We start from the raw sequence: 20,800 nt of genomic DNA on the forward strand, positions 1-20,800 counted from the left end.
ATACATGACTGCATAAGAGTATTAATTTTAGTTGTTCAGAGGAACTGCTTATATTTTGTTATTTGTTACGTTTAGTTGCTTAGAGGAACTGCTTACTGTCATTACTCTCAATAAAATTATCACTATCAATATTCAAAATCGGATTACTTTTTCTACAAGTCTTATTATTACACTATTTTGGGTCTCATACACTCAGATCCCATAGCGGGTAGTTCTTACACATTTTCTCACAACTTGAAATTTATAAAACTGTTCTTACAGACAATATAACAAACATTCCATAAATCTAATGAGATTAAAGAACAATAAGTAAATCAACATCAGTGATAATTTTCTGAAGATTTCTTAATGTTACATCTTCATTAAACTAATAACACAGCCTATAATAAATATATAAATAAAAGCCCTTTGATTATGCTTGCATCTTACTTTTAATTTACGCACTAATCAGGTAACTTATTACAAAACCAGACTTTTAGGGTTAGAACGGATCTCTTCATATGTATTTTAATGATGAAGCAACTGAGGCCAGATGAGCTGAGTGACCTACTCAGTGACTATAATAAATTCTGAATCACAAGTGCTGGGTTCTAACATTACCTCTAACATTACCACTTAACAACTGAACATTCATGATCTTCGACTTCCTTAGGTGTAAAATTGGAATAGTACATTATGTTCATAGATTTTAGAGAACAGCAACATGACATAGACTGTAGAAATGTCATAGACATAATGACAGAAAATTTGCACATACCTTCCGAAGCTCATCCAACAACAGATTTTTCACATGTTGCACTGAGGCGAGATGTGTGTTTACTCGGACAGTTGTGAACGATGGAGGGTGTGACAAGTGATTTAACAGAGTTTCAAATCTCCTTTCTGCTTCTTGTTTGCCTAGAGCAGATACAACCTGAAAAAGAGGAAAATAAGAAGTTAATGTTTCAACGTCCCTTAACAAATGAACTAAAAATTTTAAGAACATGAACACCCATTCGTTCAACTAATGAAAGACTCAACCAACCAAGTTCCCTGTGATGAACTGAAGCTTTACGAGACATGTATTTTCCCATTTTTGTCATCTTTTCTTCTTAATGTTTATTTTTGAGAGGGTATGAGTGGGGGAGGGGCAGAGAGAGAGGGACAAAGGATCTGGAGTGGGATGTGCACTGACACATGAGCCCGATGTGGGGCTCCAACTCAAGAACCACAAGATCATGACCTGAGCTGAAGTCGGACGCGGAACCCACTGAGCCACCCAGGCGCCTCCCATTTCTGTGATCTCTGAATATACCCTGCCCCACAGCATCTTCATAAACCACTTGCCAGCCTACTAACCCACCAGCCTCATAGTATTAGTACTTTCTCTAGTGTATTAAAACTGACCTTTACCTCCAATACTTTTACAAAGTAATGGCTTTTCTTTTCGTGAAATCACTTACAGTTAGCGGGTCTGAGGCAGGGATGGTGTCAAAGACGGACATTTGGATCTTCTTTCATAAAAGCAATATTTATTTTTTTTAAAACCGCTGGGAAAAATTTCTGAATGCCTCTATTTCTCTTAATACGCTCCTTATATTTTAAGTTCTCTGAAATCTAGAGAATGTCTTTTCTCTTTCCATGCTGTCTAATCCCGTAAAATAATCTTTGGAGGGGCGCCTGGGTGGCTCAGTCGGTTGAGCATCCGACTTGGGCTCAGGTCATGATCTCGCGGTCCGTGAGTTCGAGCCCCGCCTCCGGCTCTGTGCTGACAGCTCAGAGCCTGGAGCCTGTTTCAGATTCTGTGTCTCCCTCTCTCTGACCCTCCCCCCCGTTCATGGTCTGTCTCTCTCTGTCTCAAAAATAAAACGTTAAAATTTTTTTTTAAATAATCTTTGGAAATAAAATGCAGAAATCAAATCTAACAAGTCAGCTTCAGCAATATCTTCACGCACGATTAACATTTAGGTGGCTTTACTCTGAACAGAAAAGCAAAGACTTAGAAGTACAAAGTTGCCTAGAGGCCGGATCGTAAAATGTCAAGAGCACAAGCTTGGCAACCAAAGACAGTATTCACGGAGGACTTCTGTGCGAGGCACTGCGAAAAGCACAGAGAATGAGTATTTGTTGAGGACTGTGTGCCAGAACAACGCCAACTGCTTTCTCAGGATTAATATTCCAAAGCAACCTTGTAAGGATGTGTATTTTTAACATCCCCAGTTTTCGCAGAAAAGGAAATTCAGGCTAAGCGCTCTGAAATGATTCGTTCAAAGCACAGAGACACAAACCCAGGACTCGGGACTCCAGATCTGGGTTTTGTCATTGTACCTGAGCTCTTCAGGCTTCAGATCTCAGTCCTGTTACTTCATAGCGGTGTCACTTTGGCCTCTTTGGACCCTCCGTCCTCTCACCTGTTAAAATGGAGAGGCAATGTCCACCAAAAGAGAGAGCGAGCGAGAGAGCGCGAACATTAAGATGTAAAGGTCTGCAAGCCACCTAGCACAACGGGTGGCATTTGAGGCATTAACAGCTTCTGGCATCCCTTTCACCAGACTGCCACACTCCAAGAGTGCAGCTGTGACTTGTCTGCAGGACTTAAGTTCTCGAGAACAGGAATCTTTTTGCGCTCATTTTGCAAGCCCTTCAGAGCCACGCCTACTGCCGGGCACATAACCGCTTTGTTCCCCTCCCTTCTTTCACGTTCCTAAGGGTGGAAACGTATACACCTCATTCACCTCTGATCTCGAAAGCACTAAATCCCTACGGGGAAGATACCGGCCGTTTTTACATTCGGAAAAAACCAGGCAGAAACAACGGTGTCAAGATGAGTTTTCGCTTTAGGCCTCTTTTTTTTTTTTTTTTTCTATTTCTCCAGAGTGTGTAAATATTTGAATTTTTGCAAATATCACCTACCAGGTTTATTTGACCTACCTCCTTATTCATAAAACCCTCCTTAAGGTACCTTTCAACCTCAAGTCTCAAAGATATTTTAGGGAAAATAGACATTTTGGCGATAGTTTTGTTCTCCTCCAAGAAAAATGCTGGAAAACGGTGATTTTTCTCTTTCCGAGTGAACAGTGAGCAGCGTGTTGTCAAGTGAGTAACCACCCACACGCGCCGGGACCGCCAGATGGCCAGGAAAATCGCGCCGCTCTTTCCAAGTTATATTCGGCTTTTGCGGAGGTACATCCACGCTTTCTCGAGCGTCGCCAGTTCAGAGCAGCTTCCTCGCCTCCACCACACCCGTCCTTGGTCCTCCTTTAGGGACGCTCACGGAAATCACTGTGAGGCCACGTCACCCACGTTGCAAAAACACCACAAGAAAACTAAACGGGGGGGGGGGGGACGGGGAGACAAAAAACAAACAAACAAAAACCCTGACGGGCGAAACCGTTGCGAACAGGCCTGGGAAAGCGACCCGCACCTGCTCTAGCACGTTCAGCCCTCTGAACCTAATTTCCAAAACCGCGCCCCCCAATTCCTCTGCCGAAAGCCGCTTCCGGCCTGCGTCACTTCCGGCGACGCGGCCCACCCTCCCTGGTTCCCCAATCCGCAGCCGCAAGTTGCCGCTACGTCACGTCCCCGGAGTTTCCCAGCGCGGTGGGTGGCGCGTCCACGTGCGGGCTGTTGGATGCAGGGAGGGGCGGCAGCCCGGGGGAGCACCTGGGTCCTGCGCCTGCGGCGGGTGTCAGGGCAGACGAGGAAATGGTGTGGGTTAAGTCGAAGGCTTTGCTGGCCTGAGTAAGTTGAGAGGGCCAATTAGTTACCTGCTGGGTGACCTGCAAAGAGAAAGGCAATTTATTTGAACCTGTAAGTCACTCTTTGATTTCAGAAACGCATGCTAGTCTGACTTCAGCGATGAATGAACCACGTTATTCAAATTTTCGGAAGCTGGGTTACTGGTGGGTTCATGTCCATGAATGATCAGTTAAAACTTAAAAACCTACACCTAGCATTTACAGTTAGTTGAGTGAGGCTAGCAGTTACCTGTATCATAGTTGATTTATACTTGAAGGCTCTGAGACCCTTGACATAATTTATGTGTTACGGATGAAGTAAAGGATTCAAAAGGAGAAGGTACCTAATGAAAGTCAGACATTTTATGATTGAATAGGTAGCTAAAAATAATTGTCTCCTTAGAAAGTCAGGATAAAGACCACAGCCACCTGTCATCTAAAACGAATACCAACTCTTTTCACCATGGTATACTTCAGTAAGTTCATGGGATTTTTCCGTGGCTAAATCATCTAAAAGTTATTAGAAAACATGTCTAGATCGGGCATTTCCAAAGGAATTTTTGCAGCCTGAACATTACAACCCTAGCACCAATAATGGTTGGAATCTGTATTTAGGAGATAAGGGAGAGGAAGGAACGAGTTGGACTAGATTGTAAACTCCACGAGGGTAGAGACTTCATCTCACCACTGCATACCCACTGCCAAAACACGTAATAGGCACTTAAATGTTGAATGACTAGATGAATGGATAGGCATCTATGTGAACTAGAGAATGAAAACTGTTAAAGCATGTATTTGCTGGAAACTAGTTTACTAGTGAAGCACATATAAACAGTGCTGAGGACTTTTAGACTATCCTTGTCTAGACACTATCGTAGTGACAGGTTGATGAAGATGCCTCTTAGTGTTCTAAACTTGGGTCCAAGACAAACACATACCAAATCTGAAGTTGGCATAGTGCAAACATATTGTCTGAGCAAAGGAAGAGCCCTATAGGAATATACCCATATACGGGTCATTTAGGTTGTATTTGCTTCATGGGATAATATGGCTGCCCATGTGGAGAAGCAAAAAAACTTAGGTACAATCTTATCATCTTAAGTCTTAGTTTGTAGTGCTCCAAAGCTTAACCTTACCAAAAACCAAGCATATTCCAAAATATTCAATTTCATGAAGAAGGTATGAGGGGATTAGGGAAAAAAGTCTAGAAAGGCAGGAAATCTATCAACTCATCTGGAGGCTAAAGTCAAAGTGGACATAATCTTAATAGTGTAGGAGAGTTGTTTGTTTTTGAAAAGTTTCATTCCTAGTTGGCAGAACATGCTGTCCTGAACTCTTCGTTCAAGTCATGCATGCAGTTTATCTTAGTTAACAGTAATAAGTTGAATTCAGTTCCTGCTGTAGCCAACTCTTCTAAGTACTATCTAAATTTGGATAATTAGTTCCTTGTGAGGAACAGTAGTTACAGTTTGTTGCTTTTAATTCCCTAGTTGTTCAATGTTTCATTTTTTCCTGAAATTTTAATTTGTTTTGCTTTATGTACAGTACTTTTATCTTTTTCTTAAAATTTAGTGAACTGGAGAGAAATATTACTGGCATTGGGTTTTAATTAAAGGAAGTTATTTCCAACTAACACTTCAGAAAGTAAGTTATAATCCTAATGACAGTATTATCACGTTCCTTTTTCATGATTTTTTTTTTCTTTCATGAATTCAAAATATATTCAAATAGTAACATTTCATAGAACAGTGATACCTTCTTTGGATTAAGGCTACGCTGAAATTAGTTTTTAAAAGTTTTTAAAGGAATGTTTTCAGAAAAAAATTAGCAAAGGTGTTTTTTAAGTTTAAAAAGTGCATTCAGGGGCGCCTGGGTGGCTCAGTCGGTTAAGCGGCCGACTTCGGCTCAGGTCATGATCTCGCAGTCCGTGGGTTCGAGCCCTGCATCTGTGCTGTCAGTACAGAGCCTGGAGCCTGTTTCAGATTCTGTGTCTCCCTCTCTCTGACCCTCCCCTGTTCGTGCTCTGTCTCTCCCTGTCTCAAAAATAAATAAAACGTTAAAAAATTTTTTTTTTAAAAAGTGTATTCAAAATATATTTAACAAGTGTATTATTCAAAACTCTTTAGTTTGATTAAATTATTGACAAGTATTCCTACTATAATATATATAATACAAATATACAATATGAACTAAATTGTATCTTTTGTAAAAGATAATACTGGTATGCCAGCATGAGTTCTGTTTAGATAATGCGGAACTCTATTTTTGTTAATCAGTTATATTTGCTTTTCAGTTGTGAGTGGTTTTCTTTTCTTACAGTTAAAAATTTCAAATTCCTAAATTGGCAAATAACACTTTCTAATGTGAAAAAATATTTTAAAAATATTTCAGCAGTCCTGGTGTCAGGTAAATTGTAGAGAAAATGATAAAAATTAGAACAGTTCTTTAACATAAAAGTTTCAGACATTTTGGAGCACCTGGCTGGCTCAGTTGACTGAGCAGGCAGCTCTTAATTTGGGGGTTGTGAGTTCGAGCCCCACACTGGGTGTAGATATTACTCTAAAAAAAAAAAGTTTCAAACATTTTGAAAGAATAGCACCAATAGAAATATCAACAGCCTTGCTCAAATATATTCATTCCACCACTGAATTAAAAGTGAAAAAATACTTCAAATTTACTTTCTAAAGTATCATTACACCATCATAAAAATATTTAAGAAATAAGTAATTTTTTTCCTCCGAAGCTCTGCAAAAAATAAAACTGCTTTATTTCAGAAACTGTTTCTTGGAGATCCAAAAGCCAGAAAATAGTGGAATGTAGTTTATATATATATATGTGTGTAACAATTTGAGAGGCTAAGTTACAGTATCTGAAGGTTTTTTTATGAATAATGAAACTATGATTAGAAATATCCCTTTAAGCCTGTTTACACAAACACAAAATCATTTATATTGGAGCCAATTCACGATCCTGACAGATAAACTAATTTACATAGGCTCAGTACATACCTTTTCCTCTACATGGGACGTTATAACTTGTCTTTAATATGAGAAAGTTGGAGTACATTATCCCATATAAAAGTCTTCAAGAATCTTTGTGTTTTTTTTGTTTTTAAATTTTTTTAACGTTTATTTATTTTTGAGACAGAGAGTGACAGAGCATGAACGGGGGAGGGTCAGAGAGAGAGAGAGAGGGAGACACAGAATCTGAAACAGGCTCCAGGCTCTGAGCTGTCAGCACAGAGCCCCACCCGGGGGCTCGAACTCACGGAGCATGAGATCATGACCTGAGCCCAAGTCGGCCGCTTAACCCACTGAGCCACCCAGGCGCCCCCAAGAATCTTTGAATCATAACCCTAGGAGGATTTCACAAGTCATACATTTCATTTCTCTTTCTACAGCTAAGGAAGGTTTGGCCTGTTAAAAGGCCTTGTTACCTGGGTTAAAATCTACCACCTGATCGAAGTCCAGTTCAATTAAGTTCTCTCCTTTACTGATTTCAGGGGCATTAGGTTTCATGCCAGGTTATGCAGCTTTTAAATTTGTTGGAACTTAACAAGGCAAAGAAGGTGGAATTGTGTAACAGTGTACAATGCAGGGACAGATTGTAGTTACTTGTGTGAGCATATAAGACAGAGATGTTGAATCACTATGTTGTACACTTGACGCCAATGTAACGTCGTGTCAAACAATACTAAAAAAAAATGATTACAAAGTGGAATTGAAACGCTTAAGTAGAGAATTGGCTTTTTGACTTAAAAGGTTAGCCAAGAAATAAATTGAATTCAACTCCAGCTGCAGACAGTTCTTCCAAGTATTAAGTTCATAATATACATATTTTTTAAATTCCCTAGTCCAACCTTTTCCTTGACATTTCCGTTTCTTTGATCTAGGACAGCACTTGGAGCTTTCTCCTCTATTTTGTTGAACGGGAGAGATTACTGGGATTCCATTTCAATCAAAGGAAGTTATTTTCAGTTAATGCTTCAGAAAAGTTTTGTTTTGTTTTTTTGATTTGGGCTCCATGAAAATTCCGAATGCGTGGCAACTAGGCGGCTTTAAGTTAATCACACAACCGAACTTTGTGGCTACCGGCAGTCCATGGATCGTCTCCCAAGCAATTCTATTTCGAATTAAGAATCACGTTAGAACACCAAGCTCGCCTGCCTGCCCACGATGACAGCTGCGAGAGAAACACTCCTCGTTTCCGTGCAGTAAAGGGCAACAAACGGCAGCTTTTCGGTTAGAGGAGCTGCAGCTGCCCCTAGATTTAGACGGGGGAGGGCGCACTTGCCCAACAGCAGAGACTCAAGAACTGGAACGTGACAAAAGCTTACAAAACGCGACGAGTTTAAGAGCTCACCTAGGGAAACTCCCGACTCCCACGACCCCTAACCTCCCACTCCGCGGGCAGTTTGAAGCCCGCCCCCCGGAAGTGAAACCGAAGGAAACGCCACGTCGAAAGCGTGGGTAAACGCAAGCGCGCCGACGTCAGTCCGCGTCCTTCCGGCGATGGGTGGTCGGGAATCGGGAGGGGAGGCGGAGCGGAGGCGGGGCTTGGGGCTGGTAGAGGCTCTGGTGGGTAGGTGGGTTCAGACCGAGGGTACTACGGGTCGGCGTTGGGCTCAGTTGGCTCGAAACAAAGGACTATCCGGTAGGGACTCGGCGCGGTGCCTTCTGACCGGTAGCTGAGCGGCCGATCGAGGCTTCTTGGCCAGCCAGTGCCGTCGCCGCGCGGTCTCAGTAGGCTTCTCCTCGGTTCCCTACAGCCAGCGCCGTGGTGGGGGGCCCGGCGCAGCGGCACCTGCTGCTGAGGGACCCCGCGGCCCGCCCAGGTGCTCATGATGGGGCTGATCTTCGCTAAACTGTGGAGCCTCTTCTGTAACCAAGGTGAGAAGGATGGAGCTGCGCAACGGCTTGACTGCTAGGGGGAGAGTCTGGCCGCCTTAGGGGACAGCCGGAGGCTGGGCTGTCGGTGGACAGAGGCGCAGAGAAGTGCTTTTCCCGAGGGGGCGGGTAGAAAGTCGGTGTTTTAGGCTGGGAGAAGGTGCAGGAGGGACAGGGTTTGTGGGAGAAGTGAGGAGTGAAAAGAGGAGTCTTTTGGGATCCCAGAGTCCAAACTAAGAATTTTTGGATTTCAGCAAAGCAAAGCGAAAAGCACCTAATGATACCTGGAGGCATTTTGCAGGCCTGTTCTATCTCTAGTTAAGCATCCCGTGTCTTGCCCCATGAGTGTGCGCCCAGAAACCTATCAACTTTTTTTTTGTTTTAATTATTATTACTGGTGCTACTTTGTTTACCGCCCAGTTCTTTAAGCCGGTGTGCCTTCACGTTCTGATTTCGCCTGCTCCATCAGACTTGGGAATGAGTTGTCTCGTGAGATACACGGGTTTCCGGAAATCTGCATCCCAAACCCTTTATTTTCCTTTCTTAGGTATTAGAGAACTAAATGCTTTTGGTTCTGTATAGGAGGTTGTGTGTCCATAATTAGTCTGGGACAGGTTATGAGACATGTGGAAGTTGGAAGTCCAAAGGGCCAAGAAGTTGTAAAACCTGTTCTGAGTCAGAAAGAATGAGATGTGATGTCTTCTGAAGAGAGAAAACACCCAGACCAAAAAAAAAAAAAAAAAAAGTGGGGGGGTGCTGATAATAGGTAAAGTCTTAGCCATTCTTTGAACAGAATGCTTTTCTTAGCAATTGGAACTACTTTTTAAATTCAGTTTCGTTTTCTGTTTAATACCCAGACATAATAAAAACCAGTGTTTTATAATGATACCAACTGTTACTGCTCACGTGGGTTTTTTTTTCCTGGATTTGAGAAGTGAAGAGAATGAAATGGCTTTAGTTCACTTGTTCCATAGCTGAGAACACTAGTCTTTTCCAAGATTATAAGTGAATGTATACACACACACACACACATACATGCAATTACGTTTATGTTTGCAGTTACCACAGATATCACATTTCAGGTAATTTCAGAGTGCTCGGAATTTAATTCTTTAACGATATCATCTGTACATTTAACATGTGATTTTTTTTTTCAGCAGTTTATATTTTCCAGTCCTTGTTACTTGAGTTCACTGCTATATGTAAAGCAGCATTTTAAGACATGCTAAAGACTATAAAGGTCAACCCAGTTATAGCCTGCCTATCTTTTCGCGTAGTTTAAGAAACAAAACAGTACCAAAGTCTTTGTTTCTCCTTGTGTAACCCATCCTATTCCTCTTCTCCACTGTTTTAGTATTATTATTTAATTAATCATTTACTTATCGGACCTTCCTTAATCAGACTAGTGGGGAATGGAGGGTGTAGGGGAAAGATTTAGGAGATGAGGAAAAGCATTCATAGGCTGCTTCAAGTCCCAGAATTTGTCAGGCCTCCGCAATCCCCATTACTACTTAGAATTTTTCTTTTCCTTTAACTTCCCTGTTGAAAATTTAGAGCTAGTGGTCCTCCTGTCATTTTATACTCACTCATTCATGCAACTGACATTTAGTCATGGGCCATAAGCCAGTCTTCAATTAGGCATAGCAGATAGGAAGGCGAAAAACAGAAACGGTAACACAGTTAACTTGTTCCCAAAGTACTCAAAGATCAGTCAGTGAGACCTATGGGGGAAAATGCAGTGCGGTAAATGGTTTAACAATGTATGAAAGTGTGGTGATGATTGCCAAGAAGTAAGTGATTAATTTTTTCTCAAGTGGATCCTGGAAGACTACGGGAAAAGGTATACTTGTACTTTAATGTAAGTAGGAGTTTAGAGGGCATGCTAAGTAGACTGAGTAGAAGGGGCATATTATTCTAGGCTGAAGGACTAATAATATGCAAATGGGAGAGGAATCAAATACTTTGGTACATTGAAGGAAGCTGAAAATAGTTTAGTTTGGCAGTATCTTAGTTTGCCTGTGGGGAGTTAGAGATGAGGCTGGAGAGGTAGCCCCTGGAGGCAGATCACAGAGGGCCTTGTGTGTGGACCAACTAAGACATTAAACTGTATGTACAGAGCAAGCCATGGGAGCCATTGAAGTGTTTGCTCGTTTTATGTTATTTTTTAAGCAGGGGAATAATGTGAACAGACTGCTGCTTTAGTCCTGTATTTTTTACTTTCTGTATCAACAGCACTGACAGTCTCAGCATTTTCCATTTTCACCACTGTCATACAACTAATCCAGAGATACTCAAATGACTCAATCTTGGTTGAGTGTTAGAATAAATAAGCCCAAGGCTGTACCTTAGACCAGTTAGATGAGAATGCGGCAGAGTATCCTGGGCATCAATGCCTAGGTGATTCATATTTGCAGCCAGGGTTGAGAACTACATATCTTACTTTAAGGACTCCTTTCCCTTGTCTTTTTTTTTTTTTTTTTTTTTTTCCTTCCAGTATTTGCCTCCCATCTTTTTTTCCTGTAGCATTTTACAACACAAAGCATCTTCTCTTAAATTTGATATCTTTCTGGGAATAAGTACGCTAAAGCGTGTTTGACTAAATGAAACTATGACAAAGTACACAGGTTCAGCAATTTGTGCCAGAATACATTACTGGGATGCAGTTATCAATGAAGGAAGTAATTTCAAATCGGATTATCTTACAGACTTGTGTATATATCTCTTTCGGTAAACACTTCCATATTTTTGAATAGTATGCCTATGTGGAAACTTGAAGCATTATCATTTGTCCTTTGAGATGTAATGGACATAGATTGTATTAGTTTCGGGTGTACTAAGCATTTGTCTTATTATGGTAGAAGAGCTCTTAAGGCCCTTTTCCCTTATCATCCCAATACAGTGTTTTGGTTTGATACGCACTGTCTTTTCATTTTTAGTGATTGCAAAATTTAGTCGCTCCTGAGCCACGGTGTAGGTTTCCCTTTTTCCTATAACTTTTTCCCCCTAGAGTAAATAATTACAACATCCCATTGCTTTAGTTTACTTTGTATGTTTGACTAAGTCCTTTCATTCCATCCCAAAACTCCCCATACAAGTTTCCCCATAATACACTCAGTCACATGATTTAGCCTTCCTCGAAGCTCCCTCAGTATTCCCTCCTGCTCCAAACTGCTCTTGCTTCCCTCTGCCTGCTACACAGCTGTGCTGGATTCGTCTTTACAGTCATTCCAGGAATTGCCTTTGCTTTTCTGTTTTATTAGGACTTATGTCTTTCTTGCTTTCCTCTTATTTATGAAGCACATCCTACAGAAATGTCCTGCGAAGGTGTCCAAAGCAGTCACTTTTTTTTTTGCGATTCCGAATGCATGAAAATGTAGTAAGTCTGTCCTGAAAATGTATTTGTCCTCATTTTTGATTTATAATTGGGCTGAATATAAAATTCTGAGTCGGAAAACCTTTCTTTCAGAAGGTATTTGAAGATATTGTCATTGTCCTCTAGCTTCTAGTGTTGTCGAGGAGACCAGTATCGTTCCTCCTCTGATCTGTTTTCTCTTTCTCTTTCTAGTGGACTCTTGGACTTTTCTGATCTTCCCTGGCATTTTTATTTTTTATTCGATTTTTTTAAGTTTATTTACTTACTTTGAGAGCGAGAGAGGGGGAGAGAGAATCCCAAGCAGGCTCCATGCTGTGAGCATGGCGGTGGATGCAGGGCTCAAATCCATGAACTGTTAGATTATGACCTGAGCCGAAATCAAGAGTCCAATGTGCGCTTAACCGACTGAGGCCCCCCAGGAGGCCCGTCCCTGGTATTTTTCAATTTGAAATGCACATGCCTTGTTATATGTCTTTTTTGGTTCACTGTGCTAGGCCTCTGGACCTTTCCAACATAAAGTTGGACGTTTTCAGGTCTAAGAATTTTTTTTTTTTTTTTAATTTCTCTTAGGATTTCTTCCTCTACTCTTTTGGAAATATTACCGATCGTATTGTGCTACTTGATTATCAAGTATTCTTTTCCATTTTACTGTCTTTTCTTTTTTTTTTCTCCCAGTTCTGTTTTCTAGGATATTTCCTTTGTCTTCCAGTCTTCATATTGAGTATTTTGGTTCTGCTATCATATTTTTAATTTATGAAAACCTTTTATTTGCTGAATGTTAACTCTAATCGCTTTTATGGCATTGTTTCATAATACTGTGTCTTCCAAGTTTCTCTGAAGTTTTCTTCTCCCTAATTTTCTGTTTCTGCTTCTGTTTGCATTAGCCTTTCCCACTGGAGGCTTTTCCCTTAGATCTGTTATCATTTCATCACGTGCATAGACCACAGTTTGTTTATTCATTTGCATCATGACTAGTTGTAATACGTGAATAGTCTAATGACTTTTTGTAGACATGTTTTCATTTCTTTTAGGTAAATGTATAGAAGTGCAATTTTATTTGTTTTAAGTATATGTATAAATTTATTCAAAAAAATTTTAATGTGCTTTTAGTTTTGAGAGAGACAGAGAGACAGAGCATGAGTGGAGGAGGGGCAGAGAGGGAGGGAGACACAGAATCCGAAACGGGCTTCAGGCTCCAAGGTGTCAGCTCGGGCCTTGAACTCACAAACCGCGAGATCATGACCTGAGCTGAAGTCAGACTGACCCACCCAGACGCCCCTAAAGTTTATTTATTTTGAGAGAGAGAGAGAAAGCATGAGCAGAGGAGGGGCAGAGAGAGAGAATCCCAAGCAAGCTCAGCAGTTATCAGCACCAAGCCCTATGTGGGGCTCAAACCCATGAACCCTGAGATCATGACCTGAGCCGAAATCCAGAGTTGGATGCTTAACTGACTGAGCCATCCAGGTACCCCTAGAAGTGCCGTTTTTAAGTCATAGAGTAGATATGTGATTAGTTTTATAAGAAACTATTAGATTGTTTTCCAGAGTGTTAAACCATTTTTATACTCTCACCAGCAGTGTTTGAGACTTCTTTTAACATCCTCACCAACATTTGACGTCACCAGTCTTTTTAATTTTAGTTATTTTGTTGGATGAATAGTGATACCTCATTTTGGTTTTAATTTCATTTCTCTGATGACTTTTGGATATTAATGTGCTTTTTTCATGTGCTGACTGAACATTTGGATTTCTTTTGCAGAACGTTCAAATCCTTTCCCATTAAATTTTTTTTCTTTAAAAAAATTATATATAATTATTTATATCATCTGGAATTGAGACCTTTGTTAGATATGTTTTGTGAATATTTTATCCCAGTCTTTGGCTTACTTATTCATTTTCTTAATGGGGAGTTTTTGCTAAGTGGAAATTTTTAATTTTGGTGAAACCTGATTTTTTTTTCAACATTTTTTTTTTTTTTAATTGTTGTTGCTTTCTGTGTACTGTTCCTTTCACCTACAAGCTTTGGCTTTTATGCTTAGGGCTGTGAGCCATCTCAAGTTATTTTGCAGTTATGACACAAGTATAGGGGGTTAGAATTCATTATTATTATTATTTTTTTTTTTTTACATGGATATCTGCTTGTTCTAGCATAATTTACTTGAAGACTTTCCTTTCCCAATGGATTGCTTTAGAGCTTTTGTCAAAAGACTGGGAGTCTTCTCTCTGGACATCCCTCTTCCATTGATCTGTATGCCCATCCCAAAGCCATACTACACAATCTTGATTATTGTCCTACTTCTCTGTAAATTTTGAAGTCTGATAGTGTCAGTCCTCCGACATGTTTGTTAATCTTTTCAAAGATTTTAATTTTCACTGTTGTTTTCTGGTTTTTATGTTACTAATTCCTGCTTCGTACTTCCTTTCATCTACTTACTTTGGGTTTACTTTAATTCCCCCACCCTTATGAAGACTGTGTGTGTTATTGTTCTTGTCCCTTTTTCCATTCACATGTAACAATTTTTTAAAGTTTATTTACGTACTTTGAGAGAGAGAGGGAAAGCGCAATTGGGAAGGGGGCAGAGAGAGGGGCAGAGAGATTCTCCAGCAGGCTCCGTGGGTCAGTGCAGAGCCCAACTAGGGTGGCAGAGTCATGAACTATGAGATCATGACCTGAGCCAAGATCAAGAGTCAGATGTTTAGCCCACTGAGCCACCCAGGCTCCCCATATATATAACGTTTTAAAGCCATAAGAACTTCCTAAGAAGTGTGTTAGCTTCATTCCACAAATTTTAATATGCTGTATGTCATTCAGTTTCAAAGGTTTTAATTATTTTGTTTGTGATTTCTTCTTTGACTTATGGATTATTTATAAGTGTTTAGTTTTCAAATATTTATTTTTCTAAATAGCTCATTATTGGTTCCTAACTTAATTCCATTGTTGTCAGAAATATCCTCTGTAAGATTTCCATCTTTTGTCAGTCTTATTGAGGCTTTTTTATAGTCTATCCAAATGATCTCTTTGGTGCATGCACCACTTGTGCCTGAAGGAAATATGTAATCTGCAATTGTGTGCAATACTCTATAAATGTTTATTCGGTTATGGTGGTTGTTAGCATTGTTCCGATATTCTGTATCTTAATGTGTATTTCTGCCAGACAGCATAGGGTGTGATCTTGTGATTTTTTTTAATGTAGTGTGAAACTCTGTCTCTTTTAATTGGAATGTTTGGGCAAATTTATCAATATGGTATGATTTATGGTACAGTCAGATATTAAGGTGCACTATTTTATTATTTCTTCTTTGTCCCATCTACATTTGTTATGTTTTGTTGTTTCTCTATTCCTCCTTTCCCACTTTGCATTAATGGTTTGGTTTTTATTTTTAGAATTCCATTTTATTTACTGGCTTTTTCAGTGATCATTTTTGCATTCTTTTTATGGTTCTTCTAGGGATTGATTACAACATGCATTGTTACCTTTTCTCAATCTACTTAGTAAATAACACTTGTAAAGTGTAAGAAATGGTATGGTTATACTCTCTCTTCCCCTAGTCCTATATAACCATACGGGTTATATGCTATATGTATGGTATCTACATTAGTTATAAATTATACAGTACAGTGTTTTAATTTTAGCTATAAACAGTCACATATTCCTCAATATTTTAAGAAAGGGTAAAATTTCCTCTTACATTTACTTACATTGCTATTTTTGATGTTTTGAATTTCTGTCTAGTGTAATTTCCCTCCAAATTCAAGAATTTCAGCATTTTTTGTTGTGTAGCTATGCTGGTGATGAATTCTTAGTTTTCTTTCATCTGAAAGTGTCTCTATTTTGCCTTCGTTCTTGAAGTATATTGTTACTGAATATAGCATCTTAGGTCAATATTTTTTTTCTCCCTTTAGTGCTTCAAAGTTGTCATTCCATTGTCTTCAGGCCTCCATTTTTTTTCCTGTGACAGCCAACATTCATATATTAACTTCCCTATCTAGTCTGTCATCTTCTCTTGCCACCTTCAGGATTCTTCCTTTATCTTTGGTTTTTAGCAGATTGACCATGACATACGTAGCTTTGCTTTTCTTTGTATTTACCCTGTTCGCGTTTTGCTGAGCTTCTTGAATTTGTAAATGTTTGAATATTTTTATACTTACCCAGTTCACTTGTATTTCTCAAATACGGTTGTTTCCCCAAATTGCCCAACATAACCCATTACTAAGTTATAGAGTCCATTCAGTGAGGATCAGCATTTAAAAAAGAATTGAACAGGGGCATCTAGCGGGCTGAGTCGGTTAGAGCATCAAGCCCCACATTGGGTATGGAGCCTACTTAACGAAAAAATAAGTAAATAAAGGAATGATATTCTACAATAGAAACTATCACAGTGTATCTCAGTAAAGGTACCGTTTTGTGAAACTTTTATTTCAGTTGTGTGCATCCTGGGTCATCAGGCAAAATGTATTTAACTGTGGTCATTGTCCTACAAGTTCGAAAACCGTGCACTGTCTCTGCCCCTTAACATTTGCCTTCCCGGGCGCCTGGGTGCCTCAGTCGGTTAAACATCTGACTTTAGCTCAGGTCCTGATCTCACCACTGGGTTTGTGAATTCGAGCCCTGCATCGGGCTCTCTGCTGCCAGCGTGAAGCCTGGTTGGGATCCTCTGTCCTCCTCTCTCTCTGCCCCTCCCCCACTCACTCACTGTCTCTTAAAAATAAAATAAAACCATTAAAAAAAATTTGCCTTCCAGAGTTTAACCTTCCCCTGGGCAACATTTGAATTCTCTAGAAAACTGTAGAAGTTAAAATCAACTTCAATATTTCCTTGTCGAAGCCTTTCTTCTATTGCCTTTGTGTAGCAAGTTGGAATCTTTGGGCTTAGGCCCTTCACTGTGGTCTGTGATGGTAGTGTTCTACCTATTAGACTCTTTGATGTCTTTCCTTTTTATCTGTATTTAATCCCCTTATCTACCAGAAGAGTGTTTTTCTTCTATCCAGTAAGCTGTTCTTATTTATTATTCTGTAAGACTCAATTTTGTCATAAAGATGGGGAGGCATCACACTGGGAGACCATTAGCCAAACTTCCCAGCATGTTATTTAGCCTAAGGCTCAGTTTTCTCTTCAGTAAAAGGAATGCCACCACTTTCTTATGGAATGATGGTGAGGATTAACTTCCACAATGCCCAGAAAACAGTCATACCGACACTCTGTAATATTCCTTTTTACTGTTGACATTTATTTCCTCGGCTGAGAGTTGGATTCTAGATCTCACTTATCCTTGGGAATATTACCGTAGGATTCTTCACACTCTGTAATATTCCTTTTTACTGTTGACATTTATTTCCTCGGCTGAGAGTTGGATTCTAGATCTCACTTATCCTTGGGAATATTACCGTAGGATTCTTCACACTCTGTAATATTCCTTTTTACTGTTGACATTTATTTCCTCGGCTGAGAGTTGGATTCTAGATCTCACTTATCCTTGGGAATATTACCGTAGGATTCTTCGGTATCTGTTGCTTTGTACTGATGATGGTGTATTGTAAGTGCTTATTTACATATCTGCCTTTAAGATTTTTGAGGGTAGAGAGCTTGCCTTGTTAGTCTTAAATGTTACAGTCATGCATAAAATGAACTCAATAAATGTTGAATTGTTGCCTCATCAGATTTATGTAGCTGCTCTTGACGAAATTTAGGCATCCAGGAAGACGGATACTGTGGGGGAGTGGGAGAGACTGAAGAATTTGGAAGGGGAATTAATGCTTTATAGCAAAAAGAGTGGGGCAGCAAATGCTGACTCTTACCAGTGTTTACTAGAACACATTACTTAAACTCATAGGACCTTAATTTCTTTTTTTTCTTTAATGTTTACTTATTTCTGAGACAGAGCATGAGTGGGGAAGGGGCAGAGAGAGAGAGGGAGACACAGAATCCGAAGCAGGCCCCAGGCTCTGAGTGGTCAGCACAGAGTCCAACGCAGGGCTCCAACTCAAGCCTCCAACTCAAGCCTCCAACTCACAGACTGTGAGATCATGACCTGAGGCAAAGTCTGTCGCTCAAGTGACTGAGCCACCTAGGCGCCCCGATAGGACCTTAATTTCTTATCTAGAACATCAGCAAGATGGCCCAGGTCAATAGTTAACATGTTTTTGGAGACCTTGGTTCCTCAGAAATGCCTTTATAGGTGGCACATTTGTAGGTGAAGAGGTGGGAGAGAAGGAATAAATCTCAAATTCTGCAGTCTGTTCCAAGCTATAATGTTTTATGATTCTATAACCAGTATAATATAAGACAGAGTTAGTTTATATGACGTTTCCTTTTTTTTTTTTTTTTTTTTTCCCCAAGAGCAGACTTCCTTGGGTGCTCATCATTGCTGTGCAGGCCTTCAGGCCTCAGTTGGTGACATCCTATCTTCTGACTTTTTAATACCTACCCCTTGCAACCATTCAAACTCATTTTCTGTATATGCGATACCCGAAATTTGCTGAATCACCAAATTTGGCATGGAGTATTTTTCCTTGTTTAGTTGCGAAGCTGTTTACATACTCTGCGTTCGTTTAAGGCTCTTGTTAAGTGACAGTGTTGGTGCAGGTATGTATCTAGAAGGTAGTGATCCCTATTTCATGATATCTTTTGGGCTTTCTTGTATTTTAAAAACACAAGTCGATCATTTTATCACACGAATTTCTTTGATATTTCCTCCACTTATTTTTTTGAAGTTTCTTTTTCCATGATTTTTATTTTTAGCCATCTTTTACCTGTGTTTGTCTATAAGCAAGCACTCTTAATAATTTTGTTTTGAAACCTCATTCTGTGTAGGCTTTATGTCTTTATGCCCTGCTTACAAAATAGTATGCGCCAGCTTTTAAGGAGATCCAAATACCATAGCCAAGAGTGCAGAGAAACTTTTGTGCAAACACTTGATGAAAATTAAACAAAAGCTGTACAATTGGACCTTCATTTAGGGTAAATAAACATGCTTTGTGTTGACTCTGGACAGGCATGGATTCCTAAGTAGAACTGGAAATGCTCTCCTCTCAGCCCTCTATTCTGGGAAGAGGTGCAGCCTGGTGTCCTGGAAGAGATTTCTAGTAAAATGTGGTGTCAGGGTAACTGTCTCATGGTGTGCAGGCACATTTCAACATTTGGATTCATTGTAGCTCTGATACTTAGGGTGATGTTTTAACCCAGACTTATTTGGCTGTCCAAGAAAGTGTGTAAGTTGCACCCACTCTGTCCCCAACACACACATTTCTGGCCCCAAACAGGGGCAGCTCCTTCTCTGTGATAATATACTGATTTTAATAACACTACTGAAAAACAATAAAGAGGGTAAACTTCTGATTACATTTGCAAAAATCATTCTAAATAAAGAATGTAGTATTATCTATGTTCATAGTTTTCCCTGTTTGAGGTTAAATGAGAATCGATTACGTCTCTGTCTGTCTAAACTAAATACTTCATTTTCATGGAGAGTAGTTGGGCTTAAAAGAATATACAGTTTACATATCCACGTTGAGGATCAGTTGAAATTATAAAAGCACACAGTTGTATGGTTTTCTCCTCACAACTTGAGACATTTCAATTCTGGTGAATCAGAAATCCCCACTCCTGGCTCCGCAAGTAAAAGTGATGTTAAGTGTCTGACGTTCATCTGATTGGCAGCAACTCAAAATCTGACTGTTAGGATAGATTCTTTCCCCACTTCACCGAGACTGAACTGAACTAGAATGATACATTTTGAAAGTTTTTTTTTTTTTTTTAATCTATTAGGTAAACAACAAAAATTATTGGGTGATATAGTACAAACTTACAAGCATCATTTTTAGTATCTGCTTTAGTTAACTGTGATAGGTGAAGGAAATCATTTTACCATGACTGCAGGAAATCACTAATAGTTACATAATTTAGCTGATATTTTTGTTCCTGTACATAAAACAAGGTCTGTATGTTGGCTGTTGATTACACGCAGCTGAAAAGCAGTACAGAACAAGTACCTTAAGCCATGTTTTTTTTTTTTTAATTTTTTTTTTTTCAACTTTTTTTTTTTTTTTTTTTTTTGGGACAGAGAGAGACAGAGCATTAACGGGGGAGGGGCAGAGAGAGAGGGAGACACAGAATCGGAAACAGGCTCCAGGCTCCGAGCCATCAGCCCAGAACCTGACGCGGGGCTCGAACTCACGGACCGCGAGATCGTGACCTGGCTGAAGTCGGACGCTTAACCGACTGCGCCACCCAGGCGCCCCAAGCCATGTTTTTTTAACGTCAAGTGGTATCAGATGATTTATACTTTATTAATCTAGACACCACTTATGGACATTTAGAGCAGCATATGAATTTCCTTTCCTGCTGACAGTAAAGGTAGGTGCCGTCCGTGTTCTTCTTGAATAGGTAAAAGCTTGACTCACTAGCATTTATGAGCTCAGGCCCTTGGTCATTGGCATACTCAAGTAGCAGCAAAGTACAATGGAGGCCTTTGAAGATGGGAGGAAGAATTACAGTTATGCCGCAGAGTACAAACAGCTTTTATTTTGTACTTGGCTTTTTAGTAAATGCCCGTTGAACTTGATTTCCCTCTTACTGTACAGATGATGTTCAAGAGGTGCTTTTTCAAAGAAAAGATTTAAAATGCACTCTGTTGGGGCTCCTGGGTGGCTCAGTGGGTTAAGTGTCTGACTTAGGCTCACATCATATCTTGGCGGTTCGTGAGTTTGAGCCCCGCATCAGGCTCTCTGCAGTCAGTGCACTGCCCCCAACGAGCCTCTGTCTCCCTCTCTCTCTGCCCCTCCCCTGCTTTCACTCAGTTTCTCAAAAATAAACATTAAAAAAGTTC

At 40.0% G+C, this 20,800-nt stretch overlaps 2 protein-coding genes across 10 annotated transcripts in view; one reads left to right on the forward strand and one right to left on the reverse strand.

Annotated features, from left to right (window-relative positions):
• Positions 1 to 7,823, reverse strand: part of NSUN6 (NOP2/Sun RNA methyltransferase 6) — a 77,643-nt gene extending 69,820 nt beyond the window's left edge. For 3 of the 6 annotated variants that reach the window (XM_042945045.1, XM_042945042.1, XM_042945040.1), the window contains exons 1-2: positions 2,911 to 3,447; positions 758 to 913 (exon numbers count right to left, since the gene is read on the reverse strand). In XM_042945045.1, coding sequence (XP_042800979.1) covers positions 758 to 913; positions 2,911 to 2,985 — 231 coding nt within the window. In that variant the 5' untranslated portion in view covers positions 2,986 to 3,447. Of the gene's footprint in view, positions 1 to 757; positions 914 to 2,910; positions 3,449 to 3,642; positions 3,775 to 7,575 lie in introns of those variants that run through there. The other 3 variants (XM_042945043.1, XM_042945041.1, XM_042945046.1) reach the window with 3 other exon arrangements.
• Positions 7,824 to 7,901: 78 nt separating this feature from the next.
• ARL5B (ADP ribosylation factor like GTPase 5B) overlaps positions 7,902 to 20,800 on the forward strand; it is a 30,837-nt gene continuing 17,938 nt past the window's right edge. Inside the window, exons 1-2 of one of the 4 annotated variants that reach the window (XM_042945047.1) lie at positions 8,095 to 8,185; positions 8,485 to 8,605. In XM_042945047.1, coding sequence (XP_042800981.1) covers positions 8,557 to 8,605 — 49 coding nt within the window. In that variant the 5' untranslated portion in view covers positions 8,095 to 8,185; positions 8,485 to 8,556. Of the gene's footprint in view, positions 8,186 to 8,484; positions 8,606 to 20,800 lie in introns of all 4 variants that reach the window. The other 3 variants (XM_042945048.1, XM_042945050.1, XM_042945049.1) reach the window with 3 other exon arrangements.

Source organism: Panthera leo, chromosome B4 (genome assembly GCF_018350215.1).
Source record: "Panthera leo isolate Ple1 chromosome B4, P.leo_Ple1_pat1.1, whole genome shotgun sequence".
NCBI lineage: Eukaryota > Metazoa > Chordata > Mammalia > Carnivora > Felidae > Panthera > Panthera leo.